This window comes from Ursus arctos, unplaced genomic scaffold (genome assembly GCF_023065955.2).
Source record: "Ursus arctos isolate Adak ecotype North America unplaced genomic scaffold, UrsArc2.0 scaffold_12, whole genome shotgun sequence".
In the NCBI taxonomy this organism is placed as follows: Eukaryota; Metazoa; Chordata; class Mammalia; order Carnivora; family Ursidae; genus Ursus; species Ursus arctos.
The window spans coordinates 44,150,166-44,176,344 of record NW_026622786.1 but is presented as its reverse complement, the minus strand read 5'-3'; the positions used below and the strand labels follow the sequence as shown (position 1 = coordinate 44,176,344).

Here is a 26,179-nt window from a genome sequence, read left to right as displayed (position 1 = left end):
CCACACACGAGTTCATTAAGCAGCCGTGTTCTATGGCAACTCTTACTTCTAAGAGGTGCTGTTGCCCTAGCTTCACTATTTGGGGTTCTCTCCTGAAAGCGGAGCATTACACAATCACATAGTCCTACATAACTCCCTTAACAAATCCCTAAAGGAAAAAGAGTCCTACATCCTCATCATGCCCTTTAAACTTCTCCATAATCCCAAATATGCTTCTCAGTTTCACTCCCAAGGTGTGTTTTGCCCTAGTCTTTGTTCCAGTCCCTCTGGAACATGGAACACATGTCCCCATGGAACACACCATGCACTCACATTCTGTGGTCCCCTTGGAGATGCACCACCCGGGTTCCCTTCAAGAAGGACTTAACTGTCTGACTGCAGCAAGTGTGGCCATAAATAGCCTCTACATGCCAGAACCTTCACAGTCCGCCTCAGCCACTTCACACCAGGTCATGCCCTCCCAGGACAGCTAACAAACCAGGAACTGAGCCAAGTGGGCTCATAAAGATGTAGCCATTTCAGAGTTACTCCAGACTCCTGGGAGGGACAGTACTCACTCTGGAGCTCCTTACTGGGTGGGCTGAGGCTTTGTGGTAGCAGTTTGACATCTCCCTCTGTTCAATCCCACTTCCTTCTCCTTCTTTTCACTGGTGTTGATCCCTAATAAAGAGCTTGCACCTGAAATTCCAGCTCACCATCTGCTTCTGGAGAACCCAATCGGCAACATAGGCCTCCATGTGTCTGATTCTGTTCTGCATTCTCTATCAAAATCATTCTTCTCTTCCAAGGTCCAGCTCAAAGGATCCCTTCAAGAAACACTTCTTCATCCTTCCAAATGGGAATAATTATTCATTTCACTCATTTTACTCTATCCCCCTGAATTATGCCTGTATCTCTGTGTATCAAGGCAGTAACTTTTTATATTAAAGTTGGTAGTTTCAATTTTAAGTTTATTGAGAGCATAGTCTATGTCTTATTCATTTCTGTATGCCCATGGTGCATAACAGATAAGAGTTATGAATGAAAGAAAAGACTAATGCATGATCTGGAATCTACCTAAACCTCTTATTTTTTCCTTCTCCATTATAACTTAAAAAAAAAATGCTGCCAGTAGTTCATCTCCAATATTTCATACATATGCCTAGCCCCCTTTATTTTTCAGCTATGTAATATATATAGCCCCTGCTTTCCACACTAGCTAAGCACATCTGCCTGGTACAGAACATGCTTATCATGTGTTTAAGACATCACATAAAAGAAGCCTCTTTTAATTGCATGATCCTTTGCTCAAAATATTATTCAAGACCTTCTTAGTATGTGAAGTACCCCAAGGTACTGCCATCCAATTCCCTCTACCTCAGGATCTTCCTTTTTGTTTTTAAGATTTTATTTATTTTTTTTGAGAGAGAGAGTGAGAGGGGGGAGGGGCAGAAGGAGAGGGTGAGAATCTCAAGCTGACTCCACAATGAGAATGGAGCTTGATGCAAGGCTCAATCTCACAACCCTGAGATCATGACCTGAGCCAAAACCAAGAGTCGGTCACTTACCCTACTGAGATACCCAGGTGTACCAAGGATCTTCTTGTTCACATAATTTAGGTATCTAATATGTGTCTAAAAATCATTATGCTCCATTAGAACAGTGGCCAAATTTTGGGTTCCCTTAAATCTTTGTAAGACTAGAATAATAAACTCTATGTGGGAAATTCAAAATACATGTATTCTGGCCTAATAATATATCATGTTCATCTCTTCACTTTCCAAAATGATTACTTCATACGTTCTCCTCTCAATCCTCATACACATGGGCCTGCTACCACCTCTACTGCCACCACCACCCCATCCCTGTCTAATGACCTCATAATTCATTGAGAAATGAAAAGCAAGAAATAAAAATATCCCTCTTTTCATCATCAAAACTATTGACACCTAATTCCCTGCTTACCATCTTGCAGTATGGATTAGGAATCTCTTTTCCTACAAAAGGCCACTCTCTGATCATGTTCTAGATTCCATCTTCAGGACTTTGTTTCTATAATTTCCCCTTTCTCTTGTGTCATCAATGCCCTGGATCATCTCCAGCACTACACACTGCCATGTTCTAGGATCTTCTATCTTTAGAAAACTCTGCTTTGATACCAGATTCTCCTCATCCTTCAATAAAACTTATTGGAAGAGTTGTCTCTAGTGGCCCCCTCCAGGTTTTCATCTGATATTCTCTAATTAACTCTCCCCAATCAGACTTAAGTGTCCACTACATCACTGAGATGGAGTAGATGAGGTCACTAATGACTTTTGTATTGCCAAATCCAATGGTTACTTCTTAGTTTTTATCTTGCTTGATCTCCCAAAGCAATCAACACAGTTGATTCACATCCATCCATCCATCCATCCGTCTCTTCTTGTAACACTACTTTTAGCTTCTAAAAAGTTGCATTCTTCATGCTTTTCTGCTAACCCATAGGTGCTTTTTCTGTCTCCTTTGCTGGCTCCTCCACCTCTGCTTGACCCTCAAATGTGGTCAAGTTCAGAATTTGTCCTTAGGTCTCTTCTTCACCCTCCTACATGATCTCATCCAGACACTTGGCTTTAAATATTATCTCCCTGCCAATGACCCCCCAGCTCTCAATATCCAGCCCTCACTTTATTCTTCACTGAGCTCCAGACTCATATATAGCTTCACTGCGAGAATATCTATTATTCTGCAACTCAAACTTAACATAGCTAAAACAGAAGTCCTACAATACAAACTTGCTCCTCCCCTAATATTTTCATTCTTCGTATAGAGGGTCATCATCCACTTAGTTGTTCAAGTTAAAAATCTAGCAGTTATCCTCGACTCCTTTCTTTCCCTCATCTCTCACACCAATAAGTACTGTCACCTCTACTACCAAAAAATATATTGAATCTATTCACATCTATCCATCCTCCCTACCACCACCCTAGTCCAAGTCACTGACTCCTTCATTTAGATGACTGCAAAGGCTTCCTATTGATCTTCTTGCTGCTGCTTTTGGACTCTTAAAAGCCATTCTCCACACAGCAGTAAAAATGAGTTTTAAGAACATGTATTAGATTAATTCATTCCCCTAAAACCCTCCAATGTCTTTCCATCACACTTATACACACAGGCTGTAATGGGCTTGCAAGAATCACCTACCAACCCATCCCCAACCCCATCCCCCTTCCATCATACTGCACTCACACCAGCCTTCATTCTGCTCTTTGAACATACTAAGCTTATTCCTGCTTTAAAGACTTTATGTTTTGCTATTCCTCTGTCTGAAGTGCCATGTCCTCAATCTTTGTATGGCTAGTTCCTCCTTACCATTCAAGTCTCATTTCAATTGTCAGCTCTATAAAGAGGTCTACGGTGGCCACAGTTTAAATTAGAGCCCACCCCCATCCTCAGCTACGCATTATCACATCATCCTATTTTGTTTTCTTCTTCATAGTTTTCACTTTGTGATGTTGTCATGTTCATGTCTCAGGTGTTGTCTGCCCTGTCTCTTCCCTCTTCCAAAAGACAGGTGCCTTGTCTATCTTGCTCATAACTATATCTTTAATGCCTAGAGGATACTGGACAAATAACAGATGACCAATAGATATTTGTTGAATGAAAACAAATGAATACTAATCTTTGGAAAAGCAACCACATAAGACATCCACAGCTAAGAGGTCCTTTGTTCTCTTCCACAGCTTGTACTTCCTACATTGAACCATAACGTTTTTTCAGTTGTCTGTTTCTTCTATTATCTAATTCTTTGAGGACAAGGACATCCTATCTTTATATTATCACCAACTACATAACAGAGTTAGATGTATTATAAATATATTTGTTCAAGGAGTAAAGAAAACAAGGCTGGGGAGGAAGCAGAGTGACATAGAACCTACGGATAAACACAAGGGTGAATCACAAAAGGCTGAATAATGGCCATAGCACTATTATATTTGAGGCAAAACAGGCACCATATATAAGTAAAGCCATACTTACAGGTTTGAACTCTAGGACTTTAAAGTCATATTTAAAGTTCTTGCTGAGAAGCTATCCAAACTCTGTACCATTTTCAGATGACATTGGTGTGTTATGGGGGTTCAAATTCCTAAATGCAACTCTCAGCTAATAGGAAAACAGCACCTGAGTTCTCTGAACTATTCACATTACTAGGGATTGTGGAATACACCTCAGACCAATTTTCAATTCAATTAGTTTTTATGAAGTGTCCACAGAGGGCATGACACTGTATGCAGCGCAGATCCAAGTATACTACGTCAAGACAGGTCAAAGATTTATAGGTCCCATCGTAAAAAGTTCAGTTTATTTTGTTTATCTCATTCATTTTATGTTAGAGCAAAGCCATTAAAATGTTATGACCATTTGCTTGACCTGTGGTCCAAGTCTGAAAAAATAAAGTCCAAATTGTTACAATTGGCATCCTATGATAAAGGTCATATATTATCTTCTCAGGACATGGAGATGGAATTTGTTTATTTTATTTATTTTTTAATAGAAAAGCTCACCTGAAAGATCAGATTAAAAGAATCTTAAGATTTATAAGCACAGCCATGAAAGAAATAACCCCATTCTTTATAAACAGAGGTGCCATCCAAGGAGTAGATGCTCTAGCTAGTGGCATATTGAGGGGGGGGAAAGCCAGCCCTCACCATTAATTACTCACATATACACTGAATGCAAATCTCTGTCCTTCAATGGAATTATAAGCCAGACGACAAAATAATACATGAGTACAAAAGTTAAAAAGCAATCATAAGTAGAATGTACTGAATATCATTCACAGCAAAAGCTGAGGATTTCAGTGGCGGGAAGGTTCTCTGAGACTGGGGTCAGAAGGGGTGGATCCTGAGAAGGACCATTAAGCAAGGAAGACTACCACTTTAACAGTAAGGTGCTTCCCCAAAACTTGACAGAATAGAAAATAATGCTGCTTTCTGAGGGTTAAACTATAAATCAACACATAATTAAAGCAGAGAGGTACACAGTCACGTCAAGGATACTATAAGCCTCCCAGTCCAGCAAGCCTGGTTTAAACTTATTGACTTTATTAACATATATAAAGAGAATTGCAAATAATGATCAAACAGCTCTGCCCTTCCAAGCACTCTCCAGGTTAGGGCACCAAATCAAACTCATGTGAGGATCCCACTCATAGATAGACACCATAGGCAGCTAGCACCTGATGCCATTAGACATTCTACTCATACAATTCCCTGGTTCAAACTATACATTCATCAAGCAACCTTTTAATAATTAGGTTTCTCATGTAGTTTGCTTAAAGGGAGCAATGTGCTGGTCAGGCCAACATGAACACCAGGTCTGCTCAGCAATTAAATTTCTTAATGTAAATTACTGCATTGGTATTCTGGTTTTATACGTCAGTCTCCTGTGAGCTTTGTTAGTGCCAGTCATCATCCCTGAGTTGCTGTAATTCTAGGACACTGACATAATAAATTTTCAGACCCTGCAGAAGTATACAGGACTGGTTTGGTTTTTAACAGAAAGTTCATTCAAGGGTTTAGAAACCCCAGAGAGAGAGAGAGAGAGACAGAGAGACAGAGCAGGGGGAGGAAGGGTAGTTTAGGCAGATATAGTAAGACAAATTTGTGTAGGGATTTGAATATAATATTAAGGCATGGGAGTTAATGTTCAGCAGTGGGTACTCACTGGTGAAATTGGAGTAGGGGATGCCACATGATCAAAACTGTTACTACTTAGCAGAACTCATGGCTTAATTGAAGAATTAGCCAAGCAAACAACTAATCACAACACAGTATTATAAGCACACAGAGTATTCTGAGTGCGCCAAAGAAAGTACCTACAGTTTACTCTAGGGATGATCAGGGAGTATTTCTCAGAAGAGAAAACTTGCAATTCTTTTTTTTTAAGGTTTTATTTTTTATTTTTATTTATTTTTTTAAGATTTTATTTATTTCTTTGACAAGGAGAGAGAGAGAGAGCTCAAGCAGGGGGAGAGGAGAGGGAGAAGCAGGTTCCCTGCTGAATAGGCAGCCCAATGTGGGGCTCGAACCCAGGACCCTGGGACCATGACCTGAGCCGAAGGCAGATGCTTAACTGACTGAGGCACCCAGGCACCCTCCCTTACAGTTTTTTATTACACTTTAATATTCTTTCAAATTTTCCTCTTTATTTACATACTTTTTTAGTTAAAAGAAATATATCAATATTTCAAAAAGCCTTGGAAGTTTATTTCTGACTTTCTACAAAATATTCCTACCTGGATATGCCACAGGAATCCCAAACTCATTTCAAAATCTAAACTGATGGTTTTCTCTGCCCTTCATAACCATCCTGCTACTCCTCATGCATTCCCTTCTTTGGCGATCATACCCACAGTCCACCTGACTATCAGGCACAGCCATGCTAAATTCTCTTTTCTACCCCCAACATACAGTCAGTCCGAAAGCCTTAAAGATTTTGCCTTTTCGTTACCTCTTAAACTTCTCGCCCAGGGCCACTGCCTTAGTCTTTAATCATTTCTCAGCTAGATTACTGAAATATTTTTCTAAATGGTACCCTGCCTTCATTCCAACTAGCTTCTATCCTTTCCAGCACATCTTCAGTTTTAAAGCTAGGTTGATAGTTCATTTAGTCATCCAACAAATACAGGTGTCAGGGACTTTCTAAACCCAGGGGATAGAATGATGAACAAGGCAGACAACGTTCTTGCTTTTCATTGACCTGATACTCTAGACAGGGCATTAATTATGTAAGCAAAGAAATGACCAAAGCAGATTTTCAGTAGTGATAAATATTATAAAATAAATACAATTAAATGATGTGGCAATGAGTGACTATGTTAACTAACTGGAATTTAAATAAAAAGTTGAAACTACTAAAAAAAAAAAAGAGAGAGTGACTGGGGACTGGGTTGTCATTAAGGCCTCTTGGGCAATGGCGGTTAGGAGCAGGATAAGAAGGAGCCAGCCATATAAAGGTCTGGGGGCAAAACATTTCAGGCAGAGGAATAACAAACACAAAGTCTCCAAGATGGATGTAAGTTTAGAATGTTCAAAAATTGGGAAGAAAGCAAGTGTAGCTACAATGAGAGGATAAAGAGAGAAAGAGTGGTAGAGGATAGGTCAGTAAATTACACAAAGGGCACTCACGTAAGGCCCAGTAAGTTTGAGTTTTAATCAAAGTGCTATGGGAAGCTATTGAAAATGTAAATTAAAGAGCTGCATAATTTCATCTATGATTTGAAAGTTCACTCAGGGTCTTGTGTGGGTAATGGATTTAAGAAAAGCAGGAGTGTAAGAAGGAAGACCATTCTGAGTCCAGGGCAGAAAAGTAGAGGCAGGATGTACAGAGCCATGGATGAAGGTGGTAGTGGAAAGATGGCGAAGAAGTTGGCTTGGTGATATATTGTGGAGCGAAAGCAATAAGACTTCCTAGTGGAGTGAATGTGGGAGATGAGAAAAAAAATAAGAAACCCAGGAACTGTAACCTGATGGATATTGGTGTCATTTTCTGAGATGGAGAAGACTGAAGAGAGAGGTTTTAGAACTTTGGGGTGAGAGTAGGGATCAAGAGCTCGGTTGGGCCACATTAAGTGAGAATAAATATTCAGAATTCAAAGAGACATGTCAAGTAGGAGGCTAAATCGAGAAATATGGAGATCAATGGAAGAGTCATTGGTAACAATACAAGCTTGAGAGTGATTGACATACAGATAATACTTAAAGTTATTGGCTTAGTCTAAAAGTAGACTAGAGACAGAGAAGAGTAGAAGGCCAAGGACCAAGTCCTGTGGCATTTGAACATTTAGAGATCAAGCAAAGATTGAGGAAACTGAAAAGTAGAGGCCAATGAGGTAATAGAAACTTCAGGTGTGCATGAGGTCAAAAAAGCCAAGAGAAGAGTGTTTCAAAAAGTAGAGAGTGGTCACCTTTGTCAAAAGTTGCTGCGAAACCAAAGACACCACCCACTGCACTTGGAAAGATGGAAATCATTGGTAACCTTCTCAAAATCAGTATGAGGAGAGTGCTAGAGAATAAATCTCTACTGGAGAGAATGTGAGGGAAGAGAGGAAGTTACAAGCCATTTTGACTTGTAAAATAGTTCGAAATAAAAAGCCTATATCCATAGCACTCCCTTTGAAAACTTTTAAATAGTCTCCAAATGTGAAAGGAAATGGAAGGAAATAAATGATGTTATAATTGGTATAACAAAGAAAGCACACCAGCTATTTCAACAAGTAGCCAATATGAGAACTGCATAAATTTAAGAGACAGCATTGTATTCTCACAATAACTTGAGATGTCTACTTGATAATGGCACTGTAGAATTCACAAGAGGGCAGCAGTGCGGTACTTTCTATGTGTATCACTTAGGCTAGAAGCTGGACTCTTCCTTCCGTGCTTTGGCATTAAGAGTTGAATTAGTCACGAAACTTCAAGGTTGGAAAGGACTTAGAGGTCATTTAATCCAACTTCTTTGTGTGAATGTATCCCCTCTACCACATCCCTAATAAACACTGCTTCTTTCTCTTCTTGAACCCTTTTCGTGATAGTGGATTTTCCACGTCCTCCCAATGCTTCAGGTAGAAATAAATGCAGCTTATTACATTTCAGACAGATTTTCTGCCCTTTATAATAATAATAGTTATTTTCAGCATTGTGAAACCTACCAATTTGATTAGTATGAGTCACATGTCCTTCAATTGTTTTGTGTATAAAGGAAAAAAGGCAATTACGGAACATGTAGGCCTTTTTATTTCTATTTACATGTCTACTTACATGCTGCCTCTTTCCAGGAAAAAATCCTAATTGAAATGACTTAAAACACCTGGGTGCAATATTTATTAAAATAGAAACAGAAATTCAAACTCCCGAAAAGAAATTCTTGACTCAAAGGCTAATGTAGCCGCTGGCATTGAAATTAAATTTATCAGTGGGCTTTCTAGAATTCAGAACAAAAGGAGAAATACAGTGGATTACACAGTTCTCCTTATCTAACAGAAGAAAGTGTATTAATTCTCCATTAAATGAAAAAATTTTCTTAGTTCTAAATTACAAGAGGAATTTCTCATGTAGCATCTTACGAAAGAGCCTTATTTCTTTGTTTTCCGTTTGCATTCATTTTCACTACCATTTCATTTTTACCAAGCTCACAGTCTCAATCCAGTGTTTAAAAAAACTTTCAAAAAAATCTGTTGAATATAGGGGACAAAGCCTGAGCACTGGATAACTACTTTTCAAAAGGGATTGGAAAAACACCTTAAACTATCAAAATCACCCTTGGCGGGGGATCAATATTTTGTAGCATTGATTCTCATAGGTCCAATTCTTAGTAGATGGGAACAAATGAGAAACTGAGTTACTATCTCCTATGGCACTCTATTATTCCTTCATCTCTCCTAGAAATAACTATCTACAGCTGGGTGATCACTGGGTACAAATATGATATCCTTATGAGCTGAGAGAGGTGTACAGAACGTGGTCAACTGAGAAGCAGAGAATGCTGGAAGGATTGGCCTGAATATCTGATAATAATTTGGATCTTTCAGAAGGGAAGTGATATCTGTAAGCAAAAGGTATTATTAAAGCTGGTCCTGCTGCTAGAGGTAATGTGAAGAATTTGGGCTTTCTCATTTGCTCATTAAACACTCCAATTATTTTCCCAGGAAGGGCATTATAGAAAAGTTACAAATGGGTCAACTGTGTCTTCCTATAGTTAAGCCCCCTTTACAATACTTTCCCCTGTTCTTGGATTGAAGAGTGGGGGAGGTATGCCCACATAATGACCATTTCACCTTTGAAGGCCTCTGTGGTGCTGAAGACCTCACAAAAGGCCCTCAGCGAAAATAAATTACTTTCCTCATAGTGATTATCACAGTTGGTTAGACTTTACCTGGACTACCTGCTTCCATCATTAAACTCTAAATAACTAAAGACAGATCTCAACTCCTTCCCCACACCTAAAGCCAGCCAAGCATAACTCTGCTTTCTTCTCTCTGGCTAGAAAAGTAACACCTTGGGGCGCCTGGGTGGCACAGCGGTTAAGCTTTTGCCTTCGGCTCAGGGCGTGATCCCGGCGTTGTGGGATCGAGCCCCACATCAAGCTCCTCCGCTATGAGCCTGTTTCTTCCTCTCCCACTCCCCCTGCTTGTGTTCCCTCTCTCGCTGGCTGTCTCTATCTCTGTCAAATAAATAAATAAAATCTTAAAAAAAAAAAAAAGAAAAGAAAAGTAACACCTTTAATCTGTATTTTGTTCGTCCAAATGTGCAGAACATTATATTATTATTATTACTATTATTACTGCTACTACCACTACTATTGTTGAACCTGTATTGTATCTAGAGGTCCCTTAAGGCCCATAAACTAGATTCAATTCTCACAAATTAGTTATTGTAAAATCAATGCAGGTGCAGTAAAAGTAACCTACATACTGAATGAGGCTGATTGTATACTGGACAACAGAATGTATGTATGGTGTTGCCACAGGAAGAATGAGAGATTTCAGACTTAATCTAAAGAAGGCATTGGTTCACCTTCAAAAAAGAAACCCCAAACGAACGACTTGGCTTTTTACAGAATTAGAATAAACGAAACACATATTTGTTTAAAGCTGGGATATTGTAGGCACATAACAGTAAATGCTAATGTGCATGCTGATGGTTGGCAAGAGCAAACAAGCATGCTGATCATTATTTCATCTAGCAGTTTATTATGACATACAAATGCCAGAAATCAGAGTCAAAGCTAAGCAAAACCCAGCTACCAACAGCATAATTTTCTCCTCATTTTTGCCTATTCTACCCTGCAAACCCCTTTCTGATTAGCAGGCAGCCTGGGAATAGAGGGTAAAAGTTACAATAAAAGAGGCCTGTGAATTACTGGATAGGTTTTAAAAGCCATACAACTTTGGGGGAGAAGCACCAGTTGAGACAAGTACGTATTTCCCTAGAGCAGTCTAAAATATCTGAAAGCTTACACGATGCAATGGTGAATGGTTGTCTCTAAGAAAGCTTTCTGCTTTTGGATGCTGAGTAGCACGAATACCTGGTGTGGAAGAAGTTGGCATAGCAACTCTGCATTTGCAATGGTGAATCACAGAGTAAACAGGTGCACAAAACAACTACTCAAATGTGTTTGCTTCTCTACAAAGTGGTTACATCTTGTAGAACATTTTTAGGCCTTTCTTTTTGAGAAATACAAACTCCTTGGTCTAATAATTTAAGGCATTTCATTTGCTGAATAGGAGAGGATATTTGTGAGTCATGGAAAGATTTATTCTCTGTATTTTCTCTATATAAATAAGGTGACATTTAGGCTAAAAATAAGTCACTCCCCCTTCATAGCAGATACAATTCTCCATTGACCAGAAAATGGTACCAAAAGTAAGCTTTCTGTGTTCATTAAAAAATATATTTCCAAGAAAAGAATTGCTTACCTTTTGGCAACAGGCCCCTTGAAATTCGGATCAAATGTCCTTGGATAACCTGCATTTAAAACAAAGAACTTTTTAAGCATATATGCCAAGTGGCAGATAAATACATATAAAATAAGAAAAATCTGCATCTTGGCCACTGCCCAGTGCAATGTTGAATTCATTCTTTGGTCCAGGGAAACATCAGTTATGCCTTGGCTATATCTGCCAATCCTTTCCCTCTCTCCAATAAGAAGCAAGACTGGGAAGAGTTAAGGACCATATTCTATGCATACCGTACATGTATCTCCCACTCTTCTGTGTGGCAACATTATAGATTCCATCCAGGGTAGCAAAACTTGGAGCTCTTCTGGTCTGCAAAGCCGTTCTACCACCTGCATCACCAAGTATTGCTGAGTGCTCATGAAGTGCACAGTATAATAGAGATCCCTGCTTATCTGGTTCTCCTTTTTCTCTCAGATTAGGCTTTCCTTCAAGAAGTTGGAATATTTTTTGGTCTCTGCCACATTGTCTCTATGGTATATACAAGTCATTGTTACGTTATAGAAATATTATTTTTAATTGATTTTAATTAAATTTTTAAAGATCCTATTGGCAGGCTTCATGCCATCTGGGGAGATGATTGTGATATATTACCCCTGTTTTTAAACAGGACAAAGTACACACAGAATGGCCTTTTCCCACAACATGTACTGTGTAATCAGACCTAAGACCAAGTTCTGTAAAATCATTTCTGATCAGTGATCTGTATTTTGCAATCCCAAAAACTGGATGCTTCTCCCCCAACCTAAGCATTCTCACCACTTCCTCTAGGGATTTGTCCCTGTGAGAAGGCCTAGTCCGGAAATTAAAGAGCTTTTCAAAAGGGACTAACAAAAAAACCCCATGTGTCAGCAACCTGACTCTGCCTGTATATGGGGACATGAGTTCTGAGGACTCACAGGCCTCTTTAGTGTAATCACAGGCTAAGAACAAAACAACAGGAAGGTAAGGACACACACAGAACAGAAATCTAAGAGCCAGTCCATCAGTGAATATTCATAATGCATCTATGATATGCCGAGAGCTCCAAGGGCACAGAAGACATGGTCTTCTTGGAGACCTTAACAATTGGTGAGACAAGATCAATATTTGATTCGTTCAACAAATACTTCCTGAGAATCTTTATTTACCAGGCCCTGTCTTGTAACATATGAACACTGAATATACCATATAAAACAATTAATCAAGAACTAAATTGTGGGGTTATATGCCTTAAGTATTACAAGAGTTCTGAGAAAGTGGTTTCATCAAGGACTAGAACAGCCAAGAGGGTCTCATTCAAGAAGTGAGCGTTTTGTGAAAGATTAGAATAAAACAAGAGGAAAAGAGAAACATTTTGGGTGGATGAAACCAGAATTCTGTCAAATTCAGTAACTATTTATTGATCACCTGTTATGTGTTCTGCATTGAAAGATGCATTGCAAGGGATATAAGATTTACTGAAACAGTCTCTGTCTTCAACAAGCTAACGAACTGATAAGCAGGGAGAGAAATAAGAAAAGTACAAAAATTACTACAATACAAAGCAGAACATGATATCATAAGAGGAGTACAAAGAAAGTATTACGAGAGTTCCAGGGAAGGAAAGGTCACTTTCAGTTGAGATTAGTAAGGAAGGGTTCCTAGAGCAACAACATTTCGGGATGGACAGGTGAAGTTTAGACCTGTAGCAATGAATGAAGTCACAGAGGTAGAGATGATTAGCATGGTTGTGGGGTTGGTGAAAAACTCAGTCTGATTGGAGTAATGGATAATGGGATAAGAGGAGGGGAAAATAAAGCTGAATAGATACTGTAGGATCAGACTACAGGAAGCCTAAAAAATTAGGATGGAATTTATTTTATACATCCTAGGCCACAGGGAGCCATAGAAGGATTTTGAACAAAGATATGACATGGTAAAAGCGGTGCTTAAGGAAGAGCAATGGAGCAGCAGTATACAAGTTGTATGGCAAAATGCAAAGTCAAGGAGATCAGCTTAGGAGTCTGTTGTAATAATAGAGGTTAAGTAATGGGAGTCACTGCCCAAGTGGTGGTGGAAGTGATGGAAAGAGAGATTCAAGATTCATCACAGAGCAGTAGAGTGGCATAAAGGTTAGGAGCAATTGTTTCACCTCTGAGTCTTGGTTTCCATATTTGTAAATGGAGATAACAACAGTACCAATGCCATAAAGTTATGAGGATTCAATGAATCAGTACCTGTAAAAGTGCTTAGAACAGTATCTGGCACTTAGTAAGTGCCCAGTGAATATTCATTATTTCAATGTAATTACATGAAAAAAGTAAACAGATCTTGATGAATAACTGGGGTGTAAGAGAGAGAAGTTAAAGCTGGCTCCAAATCAAGTGACTACAGACCTAGAACCCATAATTCTCAATCAGTTTTAGTCTTTTGCCTAGGCTTAAGGAAAGACTGATGCTACTGAAACAGTTTGAGAACATTAGTAGATGGAAGAAATTATAAAGGGTTACAAGAAAAAGAACATGAGGTTGATTATGAAGTGACATCTGATGGTAAGTCCATCATTCAACCAGAGTTAAGAAACTGGAGTCTTGGGTCAAGTCTTGATATAAATATGTGGAAGTCACAAAGTTTATATCATGAAGTGATAAACTCCATAAAGAAGAACTTTAGGATCTATCAGTTACAATGTTATATAACATCAAGAACAACAGCATTTAACATGTTTTTAGCATTAAATCCCAAGTGCTATACCAAGTGGTTCATTTGCATTGTTTTGCTTGCTTTGATACAATAGCCTTATTATGTAGGTGGATTTAAATCATTATTAGCCTCGCTTTACATATTAAAAAAACAAGGCATAGAGAGGCTAAGAACGTGCCCCACCTGGGATCCCCGCTCTATCTAGTCTTATTGTGGCAGAACAGATCCCACTGGCCATACCCTACGATACCAACACTGGTTTCTACTCCAAGGGGAAGTGTGTTATATATTTCCTGTTTGAGAAAGTCTGTATATACTTCAGTGTTGAGTTCTCTTATACACCGTCAACTTCTCTTTTTGTGACTGCTTGTCTGACTGACCAACTGGGAACTGACCTTCTCATAATTAAGGGTAAAATGTAAAATTAAACAGTTATAGGAACAGAAACAGAAAAGTGATATTCAGGAAAGCTAAAAAAATTCCAAAAAAGAGGGAAGATTGTAAATTCCACAGAAAAATGATTACTAAATGAATGCTTATTTGTATCTGGGACTGCTATAAGTACTTTGCACATAAGTCTGCCATTTTGCACAATTCCACAGAGAACACAATGTGAATTGTACCCCCTTGCACCGTACAATTCAATACCCCAAAGATATTTAGTATGCTATTTAATGCTCCATAATTCTGTGAGGCGTGCCATTGTTATTTCATTTTACAAATGAGAAGTTGAGGTACAGAGGGTGAGCTAATTTGACCTAATCCTTCAACTAATGAGAGATGGAGGTGGGATTAGAAGGCACATGGTCTGACCCCAAAGCCTATGTTGAGCCACTTGGCAGGAAGTTGTTCATTGGTGATCTCAAAGAAATTCCACAGATGAGTGGGGAGAGGAGGCAGATGAAAAGGGATTAGCAATTTACATTGATCTTTAATTATTCACTTTTTACATTAAAGATAGGCAAAACTGCTTTAAAAGTATCTAGGCTGGAGGGGCATCTAGCTGGCTCAGTCAGGAGAGCATGTGACTCAATCTCAGGGGTCATGAGTTCGAGCCCCACGTTGGGTGAAGAGATTACTTTAAAAAAGAAAAGTATCTAGGCTGGCTTTCAATTTTGGTGTGATTTGTACCTTACAAACTGAAAAAGTGGATCACGGTGTAAACGAAATGCTATTGTCAAACCTGTCTGAAAAGCTGACACTTTCTGATTGTAAATCCTGGCTGCCTTATATTGCAGTTGAAAATATACTAACACCACAGTCAAATGATAAGATTTAGCTGATTCCATATAGTAATGACAGCTGGAAAGTGATGACTTCAGCCTGTCCCATGTGCTGGCAGAATTTGTATTGTCATGCAAATTTTTTATTTCCTGAAATCAATACAGGCCCTTGCTTTTTCAGAGGCCCTCACATGCTCTAATTGCATCTCTGGAATAAATAGACCGAAAGGCCAGCTAAGTGAAAAGAGCCACAATGCTGAACTATCACATGGCTTAGCTAGCTGAATAGAATTCATTTTTCTAATTTACAGAAAAAATAATTATAATTAGGTAATCATTTTAAGAACTTCTTAAGTTCATGTGATTTTCGGATCACCAAAATTATTATGACAACAGAATCAGTAAAAAAATATTCATTATAGAAGTTACACACTTGTTATTATAGGTAACAATTTGTATTGCGCTTACACAATGCAATTTTTGTTACTAGAAATCATTCATGAGGATTAAGGAAAATAGTCCCGGTAATTAATTCAACTCATGGGTGCAGATTTCACATGACTCTGTTGAATGCAAATGGTAAGATAAAGCAGACAGACATGTTTGGAAAGACTCTTTTCTTTAAAAGCAGTCTGTTTCTCAGAGAAAAATGGCAATATAACTACCACTGATCAGTTATAAATTCCAAAAATCTGAGACCTTTAATTTTATTCCTTGAGGTATATTCTTTAGAGAATGTAATGTAGTTTAGACAGCAAAAAGGGAACTCTAAGGTGGGGAAAAGTACACTTAGAACTGTTATGAATGACCAAGTCAGATAGCTTTCCAAAAAGCAAGAAAAAATGGTATACTACAAAATTAAGTCTTGCGTTAATATTCAACAACAGCTACCAGAAAATTGTGAATAATCAAATACTTGTTTTACATTTGATTTTTACAAACATGTCTATGGTTCTGTCTATAAATGAAGGCCTGCCACTTCATCCAGGGAAAGGAGTCCCTTTCCTCCAGTTCTCAACAAAGGATAAGGAGTCATGTTCTTTGCCATTTCTTACAGGAAGATGTTCCTACTTTTCAGCCCAGTACACACGGCCTCTCACAAACAGGCCCATCTCACCAGCCTCATCTCCTACCATCCCTCACTTCAAACTTGATCTTCTAGCAATTCTGTACTGGTATGATTCCAGCCCAAATCAGGTGTTTTGCAGAATGCCCTTTGAACAATATGCCTTTCCCCTCTTTGTTCTGTTGACAATGGCTAAAGAAGTCCTACAGTTCTGACAAATTCCCCATTCATCCTCTAGGAGAAGGACAAGGACCAAAACATTCTACTGGCTACTGTGCCAGTGGGTGGGGCCCACTTTGACTACAGACCAATGCTGAGAACTTTTAAATAACCCCATTCCAAAGTAGCTAATTCCATTCATCTCTGAGACATACGTACTTCTATTATTTGCATTGTTGCACTTGGTACACTATGCCTTAAGGCATGTGCTGAGGTAGACAGATGCCCACATCTGAATCTCCCAAATTTGTTAATATTTTACTTTCCATGGCAAAAGGGACTTTGTGGGTATGATTAAGTTGATAACTGTGAGATGGGGAGATTCTCCTGGATTATCTGGTTGAGCCCAATATAATTACAACAGTCCATACACGGGGAAGAAGGAGACAAAAACATCAAAGAAGGAGATGTGACTATGGAAACAAGGTCAGAGTGATATGACAGAAGAAAAACTCAACTGGTCATTGTTGGCTTTGAAGAAGGTGGGAGTCACGAGCCAAGCAATGTGGCAGCCTCTAGAAGCTGGAAAAAGTAAGAAAATGGATTCTTCCCTAGAGCCTCTAGAAAGAAATGCAGCTGGACTTATCTTTTCATTTTAGAAACCTATATTGAAACACTGAAACCTATATGGACATCTGACCTCCAGAATTATAAGATAACAAATTTGTGTGATCATAAGCCACTACATTTGTGGTAATCATTACAGCAGCAAGAGGAAGCTAATATACATGACTGTTTCTCCTACTGGATTAATAGCTCCTTTAGGGTGGACACAAGGTCTTGGTTATTATTCTAATGCTATTACCTATTTTTCTGTCTCATATATACATATAAAACAGGCACTCAATAGATGTTTCTGGAGTAAATTTTTATTAAATTTCAATGTAATTTTGAATTTATCTTTAATTTAGGTTATAAAAATAATAGGAGATCAATCTTGACAATTACCAGCTAATCATTGTAGATAGAGCTCAACCTGAATTAAAGGCAAATTAATAGATTCCTAGAATTGCACTGATGTGAAAAATTACTCTCTCTCTTAACTCAGCATCCAATTTGTAATGTCAAGACCAGTAGGAGTTAACAAAGGAAGTAATGGAGACAGCATCCCATACTGGTGAATAAAAATTGGGCATCAAATTTCTTGGTATCAAATGTCATCTCTGCATCTACAAACTGTATGATCTTGGGAAAATTACTGTTTTTCTCTGTGAACTTCCATTTTGTCATCTATTAAATGATAGTAGCAAAAAAAAATTCAATAACAAAAGAAGGAAACAATTTCTGCCTTTGGGATGATCATCAGAAGCAGTAAAATATATGTAAATTACCCTCAAAACCAAAGTAGATCAGTGTAGAATCAATGCAACCCAACTTAAGTTGAATTGTCACCCTGACTATAAGCGACACCAACAATTCTAGAAAGGTTTTCATGACTAAGCTAGATGTGACATTTTGGAATAACTTTTTGGAGAAGAGGAATTTTGAGGATGCTTAGAGGGGAGAATGTGCCATGTGGGAAAGCTGGAAAAGCACATGCTCAGCAAAGAGCTATTCCTGGAAGAGGAAACATGAGAGCAGTTAGAAGAATGACACACATCATCCGGAGTTGGAGCAGGATTTACAAAGCCCCTCAAGTCTTCTGAGAAAGTAATACAATTGACATGTGTTTGTGTATCTGTATGATGCAGAAGAAATAGGAAAGTTAAGGCAGAGGGACTGACAAAAAATTGGCTGTCATATTTCAGAGTAAGATGGTAGGTGCCTGACTGAGACTGCAGCAGTGAGAGAGGATGAGGCAATTCCAAAAGCATTACAGAGGAATACATTTGGTGGGGGTGAAGGAAAGGGCAGGGTGCCATGCTTCATCACCTAATGACGGCAATGCCTCATGCAGAAAATGATGTGCAGAAACTCATCTAGGGCAGAAACATGACCCCACACTGGACATGGCAAGATTAATGAAAATGCAAATGAGACTTCTTCAGCACTGATTCATGCCAAACAATACTGTGGTACCATGACCTTACGATGGTTGTTTTTCTCCCAGTCTGAGTAACTTCCTAAACACGGAATGATAAATCGCCATATGTTACATCAAGAATGTCAAATCTCCTGCTTTAATAAAAGGTTTTCTAATCACGGGGTTGATTTCTAAATAGTTTGCATCATCTTTTGAAATAATTCACCCTATATGAACACAAGTCATTAACATTCAGTTAAAATGTCAACCTTAGAAGTATTATCTAAAAGAAACAACCTCCACTTCCACTGAACAGGCAAAAGAAAACATTCATAAAGCACTCAGGCTGCTTCTTCATAGACTGATTTTATAGGCAATGCTGAAAGATGCACGTTTAGGGGGGCATTGGAAATGCACTTCTGAAAAAATGATTTTTCTTGACTACTGTGACAAAGCAGTGAATTTGTGCTATAGAACAGCCATGAATTATTGGATAATCACATATCTTCTCAGAATAAATAAAATTCTGAATCAATATTGATTTAAAAAGAGAGTCTGGAAGCAAACAAGAACATGAATTGAGTTTGAAGGTTATCAGCTTGGGGTTTCTAATATTTCTTTCTAGCCATATTTGTATTTATTGCCCAACATGGGGCACTCAAAAAAAAAAAAAGCAATGACATACTCTAATTGCACTGGAACAATTCCCTATTTTCTTCCAGTATCATAGGTTATGCATTTCATTATAACACAAGACCCTATTTCCTTGCCTCCCCCAAAATATAACAATTTCACAATCAGAGATAGGAAATGAAGAGTATATTTACTTGCCCTGAATATAAAAATAAGTGACTTCATCTTGCCTTTCCATCTGCAGAATTCAAGCAGTAACACAGTAAATGAATAAAGGTTTTTTTTTTTTCCTTTATTTTTTTATAAATGAATAAAGTTTGGGGGAAATGATAGTTTTCATCATTATACAGATACAAAAGTGAACTTTTGTAAAGAAGGAGATAATCTTTTAAAGTTATAGTTGAGTAAAAGACTTTCTGTTGAACTTAAAAATAAATACTACTAGAGAAAAATAGCAAGCATTTATCAATTTATCACAAATGCATAAAGCAGCTTGCTAGCTAGTGATAACATCTCTCCTACTTCTTCCTATTGTTCACAGGTTATTGATGAGAATAAAATTAAACTGTGCATCAACTCTGACTTTTGCCACAACTCAACAAGTTGGAAGATAATGTTATCACTGGAAAAACATCCCTATTCCTGGGCCTCACTGTAGGGAAGAAAACACGCTTTAGTGAGTACTTTCTACACGCAAGGCATCATGACCCAACAAAAAAAAACTACAGGTGGAATACACTATTAGAATCTGTGTTAGATGAATGCCTCTACTTACAGGATAATTGGGAGAAAATTGTGGTTAACTATGGTCTTTCACCAACGGGTCAGACTAGTCACTTAGAATGACAAACAGGGGAAGAGCAGGCAACAGGGATTACACACAACCTACTGGATGACCCACCCTAAACTGTTCTGTGCATTCAGAGAGGAGAAAGAGAAAGAGCGATTAAGATTCTTCTTTCTCAAGGCTGGGATGGGGGGAGTGGGTGTGTGCTACAGAACAAGATAATCACTTGGAATGGATGCCTGGGGACTTACCTCACTTCCTCCTATAGTCAGTCTGGTCTTCTTGGATTGAGTCAAAGATAAAATAGCCTGGATTTTATATTTGTAAATTCTATAAAGCATCTGTGAGGCAGAAATGCTCATGAATATTTTTTCCTCACAAAATGGATTTTCCACAAAGAGACTGCACATATTGTGAGTTCGTTGTCAAAAGAAAACTTTGGTCTTACTTCTTTTACATTCTATATAGATTTGGAGGTGGGAGTGAAAGACTAGGGAAGGAAAATCTAGCACTCAAGACAAGGGTTTGCCTCATAATCCGCCATGATGGTAGTAATACAAAACTGTGAAGATAAATCTGTAAGTAAAAGTTTACTTGTCAGCTCTAATTTCAAAAGTATGAGAGGTTCAACTCTCTCCATCCTCATAAAAACAACTACAAATTCTGGATATAAAGCTTAAAGAATATCTTCTAAAGCACACTGGAAAGCTGACAAAGCACTGAAGAAATACCAGGCCAAAATCTAAGTGAAAGTAGGAACATGGTAAGGTAATTATATGTCCATTAATATGACCATTTTTGCTGGTTATATGAAATACCATGCCTGTGCTAGAGGGAAGAATTAAACTAAGAAGCCTGTTGGGGCGCCTGGGTGGCACAGCGGTTAAGCATCTGCCTTCGGCTCAGGGCGTGATCCCGGCGTTATGGGATCGAGCCCCACATCAGGCTCTTCCGCTATGAGCCTGCTTCTTCCTCTCCCACTCCCCCTGCTTGTGTACCCTCTCTCGCTGGCTGTCTCTATCTCTGGCAAATAAATAAATAAAATCTTAAAAAAAAAAAAAACTAAGAAGCCTGTTAGGAAAGAGGAGTGAGTAGGCAGATTGGGGCTGTGAGCTCAGTCTGAAATGGAGAAATCACTTCAGTTTCCCTGGTGCACGTGGTTGCCACCCAACAAGTGGAGGGGCTGAACAGAGTTTTACCAAATACTTTAAATTTCATGCTCTATCTGTCTAGGGGCAGCAAGGATAGGTAAATGGGAAATCACAGGTTCACCCCATTTCCTAAGGGAGAGAATCAAGTTTCTTTTAATCGAGAAAAAGTCTTTTGAAAAGTAGAAAACTATATGCAGTTTGTCAGATCTTTATTGTGCTTATTTGCACAACTCTCTATGCCTGTTTTCTCATCTATAAAATGGAAACATAGAACGAACTTCAAAGAGTCCTTGGGTAGATTGAGTAAATTAACATAAGTAAAACAATTTAGAATGTATACAACAAATAATAAGTGCCATATACACAAATATTTTGTTATTGTTGTCATATCATCACACTCAAAGACCAGATAGCTTAACAATCAGCCTTCCTGATTCAAGAAAAATAAAAAATAAGAAACATTTGGGGAATAAAATGAATTCCATTCCAGAATAATCAATTTCATCTGGTTTATTTTCTTTCAAGATTTTATTTAAATTCGGGTTAGTTCACATATAATGTAGTATTAGTTTCAGGGGTAGAATTTAGTGATTCATCAGTTGCATATAACATCCAGTGCTCATTATATCAAGTGCCCTCCTTAATGCCCACCCAATTATCCCATCCCCCCACCTGCTCCCCTCCAGCCACACCCAGTTTTTTTTCCTATATTTAAGAGTCTCTTATGGTTTGCCTCCCTCTCTGTCTTTATCTTATTTTATTTATCCTTCCCTTCCCCTGTGATCATTTATTTTGCTTCTTAAATTCCACATATGAGTGAAATCATGTGGTATTTGTCCTTCTCTGACTGACTTATTTCACTTAACATAATACCCTCTAGTTCCATCCACATCACTGCAAATGGCAAGATTTCATTCTTTTTGATGATTAAGTAATATTCCATTGTATATATATACCACATCTTCTTTATTCACTCATCAGTAGATGGAAATTTGAGTTCTCTCCATTGTTTGGCTATTGTGAATAGTGCTGCTATAAATACTGGGGTGCAGGTGCCCCTTCGAATCACTATTTTTGTATTCTTTGGAAAAATACCTAGTAGTGCAATTACTGGGTCTTAGGGTAGTTTTATTTTTAATGTTTTGAGGAACCTCTATGCTGTTCTCCAGAGTGACTGTACCAGTTTGCATTCCCATCAACAGTGTAAGAGGGTTCCCCTTTCTCTGCATCCTGTTTCCTAAGTTGTTAATTTTAGCCATTCTGACAGGTGTGAGGTGGAATCTCATTGTGGTTTTGATTTGTATTTCCCTGATGATGAGTGATGTTGAGCATTTTTTCATGTGTCTGTTAGCCATCTGTATGTCTTCATTAGAGAAATGTCTGTTCATGCCTTCTGCCCATTTCCTAACTGGATTTTTTATATTTGGGGTGTTGAGTTTGATAAGTTCTTTATAGATTTTGGATACCAGCCCTTTATCGGATATGTCATTTGCAAATATCATTTCTCATTCTGGGTTACCTTTTAGTTTTGTTGATTGTTTCCTTCATTGTGCAGAAGCTTTTTATGTTGATGAAGTCTCAATAGTTCATTTATGCTTTTGTTTCCCTTGCCTCTGGAGATGTGTCTAGTAAGAAGTTGCTGCAGCCAAGCTCAAAGAGGTAGGATTTTGATGTATTCCTGTCTCACATGTAGGTCTTTTGAATTTATTTTTGTGTATGCTATAAGAAAGTAATCCACTTTCATTCATCTACATATTGCTGGCCAATTTTCCCAACACCACTTGTTGAAGAGATGGTCTTTTTTCCATTGGATATTCTTTCTTGCTTTGTGGAAGATTAGTTGACCATATAGTTGTGGTTCCATTTCTGGGTTCTCCATTCTGTTCCATTGATCTATGTGTCTGTTTTTGTGCCTGTACCATACTGTCTTGATATAGCTTCATAATACAGCATGGAGTCCAGAATTGTGATGCGTCCAGGTTTGCTTTCCTTTTTTCAAGATTACTTTGGCTATTTGGGGTCTTTTCTGGTTTCATACAAATTTTAGAATTGCTTGTTCTAGCTCTGTGAAAAATGCTGGTGGTATTTTGATAGGGATTGCATTAAATGGGTAGATTGCTCTGGGTAGTATAGACATTTTAACAATATTTGTTCTTCCAACCCATGAGCATGGAATGTTTTTCCATTTCTTTGTCTCTTCCTCAATTTCTTTCATAAGAATTCTATAGTTTTCAGAATATATATTTTTTACCTCTTTGGTTAGGTTTATCTCTAGGTATCCTATGGTTTTGGTGCAATTGTAAATGGGATTGATTCCTTAATTTCTCTTTCTGCTGCTTCATTATTGTTGTATAGAAATGCAACAGTTTTCTGTACATTGATTTTTTATCTTGCAACTTTGCTGAATTTCTGTATCAGTTCTAGGAACTTTTTAGTGGAGTCTTTTGGGTTTTCTACATAGAGTATCATGTCATTTGCAAAGAGTGAAAGTTTGACTTCTTCCTTGACAATCTGGATGCTTTTTATTTCTTTTTGTTGTCTGATTGCTGAGGCTAGGACTTTCAGTACTATGTTGAACAACAGCGGTCAGAGTGGACATCCCTGTCTTGTTCCTGACCTTAGGGGAAATGTTCTTAGCTTTTTCCCATTAAGGATGATATCAGCTGTGGGTCTTTCATATATGGCCTTTATGATGTTGAAGTATGTTCCTCTTATCCCTACTCTTTTGAGGGTTTTATCAAGAAACGATGCTGTATTTTGTCAAATGCTTTTTCTGCATCTATTGAAAAGATCATATGGTTCTTATATTTTCTTTTATTAATGTGGTGTATCACGTTGATTTATTTGGGTGTATCGAACCACCCCTGCAGCCCAAGAATAAATCCCACTTGGTTGTGGTGAATAATTCTTTTAATGTACTTTTGGATTCAATTTGCTAGTATCTTGTTAAGAATTTTTGGAATCATGTTCATCAGGAATTTTGGCCTATAATTCTCCTTTATAGTGGGGTCTTTGTCTGATTTTGGAATCAGGGTAATGCTGGCCTCATGGAATGAGTTTGGAAGTTTTCCGTCCATGTCTATTTTTTGGAACAGTTTGAGAAGAATAGGTATTAACTCTTCTTTAAATGTCTGGTAAAATTCCCCTGGGAAGCCAACTGGCCCTGGACTCTTGTTTGTTGGGAGATTTTTGATTACTGATTCAGTTTCTTTCCTAGTTATGGGTCCATTCAGATTTTTTATTTCTTCCTGCCTCAGTTTTGATAGTTTATGTTTCTAGGAATTTATCCATTTCTTCCAGATTGCCTAATTTGTTGGTAAAAAATCGATCATAATATTTTTTTATATTGTGTTTCTGCAGTGTTGGTTGTAATCTCTCCTCTTTCATTCATGATTTAATTCATTTGGGTCCTTTCTGTTTTCTTTTTGATAAATCTGGCTGGGGGTTATCAATTTTGTTAATTCTTTTGAAGAACCAGCTCTTAGTTTTGTTGATCAATTTTACTGTGTTTTTTTTTTTAATTCTGTATCATTTATTTCTGCTCTAATCTTTATTATTTCCTTTCTCCTGCTGGATTTGGGCTTTATTTGCTGTTCTTTTTCCAGCTTCTTTATGTTTAAGAGTAGTTTGTGTATTTAAGACTTTTCTTGCTTCTTGAAAAGGGTCTGTATTGTTACATATTTTCCTCTTAAGACCACTTTTGCTGCATCCCAAAGCTTTTGGACTGTCATGTTTTCATTTTCATTTGCTCTCATGTATTTTTTTATTTCTTCTTTAATTTCCTGGTTAACCCATTCATTCTTTAATAGGATGTTCTTTAACTTCCATGTATTTGTGGTCTCTCCAAATTTTTTCTTGTGGTTGACTTCAAGTTTCACAGTATTGTGGTCTGAAAATGTGCATGGCATGATCTCAATCTTTCTGTACCTGCTGAGGCCTAATTTGTGACCCACTATGTGATCTATTCTGACGAATGTTCCATGTACACTTGAAAAGAATGTTTTTCTTCTGCTGCTTTAGGATGAAATTCTCCGAATATATCTGTGAAGTCCATAGGGTCCAGTGTGTTATTCAAAGCCCTTGTTTCCTTGTTGATCTTTTACTTAGATGATCTGTCCATTGCTGTGAGTAGGTGTTAAAGTCCTCTACTATTACTGGATTATTATCTTTAATTTTGCTATTAATTGATTTATATATTTAACTGCTCCCAATATAGGGGCATAGATATTTACAATTGTTAGATCCTCATGTTGGATAGACCTTTTTCTTATTATATAGTGCCCTTCTTCATTTCTTATTACAGTCTTTGGTTTAAAATATAGTTTGTCTGGTATAAGTATGCCTACTCTAGCTTTCTTTTGATGTCCATTAGCATGATAAAATTTTCTCTACCCCCTCACTTTCAACCTAGAGGTGTCTTTGAGTCTAAAATGAGTCTCTTGTAAGCAGCATATCGATGGGTCTTGGGTTTTTATCCATTCTGATACCCTATGTCTTTTGATTGGAGCATTTAGTCCATTTACATTCCAAGTAATTATTGAAAGATATGAATTTAGTGCCATTGTAATACCTGTAAAATTGCTGTTCCTATAGATTCTCTCTGTTCCTTTCTAGTCTTTGTTGCTTTTGGTCTCTCTTTCCACTCAAAGGTCCCCTATAATATTTCTTGCAAAGCTGGTTTAGTTTTCACAAATTCCTTTAATTTTTGCTTGTCTTGGAAAGTCTTTATCTCTCCTTCTATTCTGAATGACAGCCTTGCTAGATAAAGTATTCTTGGCTGCATATTTTTCCCATTTAGCACGTTGAATATCCCTTTCCACTCCTTTCTGGAGGGAAGGCACTTTCCTCCTTGCTTGAAGTGGGACGTGTCTGGACATTTAACTGGCCTTCTGAGGACAGGTCTGCTGCTAACCTTATGTGTTTACCCTTGTAGGTGAAGTACCTTTCGTCCCTAGCTGCTTTCAGAATTCTCTCTTTATCTTTGTATTTTGTGAGTTTCACTA

The 26,179-nt window shown here is 37.9% G+C and overlaps 1 protein-coding gene across 7 annotated transcripts in view; it reads right to left on the bottom strand.

Annotated features, from left to right (window-relative positions):
* The window catches only part of SLC44A5 (solute carrier family 44 member 5), a 374,691-nt gene that overhangs the window by 134,215 nt on the left and 214,297 nt on the right, over window positions 1-26,179 (bottom strand). For all 7 annotated transcript variants that reach the window (XM_048220289.2, XM_057310554.1, XM_057310550.1 and 4 more), the window contains one exon: window positions 11,432-11,480. In XM_048220289.2, coding sequence (XP_048076246.1) covers window positions 11,432-11,480 — 49 coding nt within the window. The remainder of the gene's footprint in view (window positions 1-11,431; window positions 11,481-26,179) is intronic.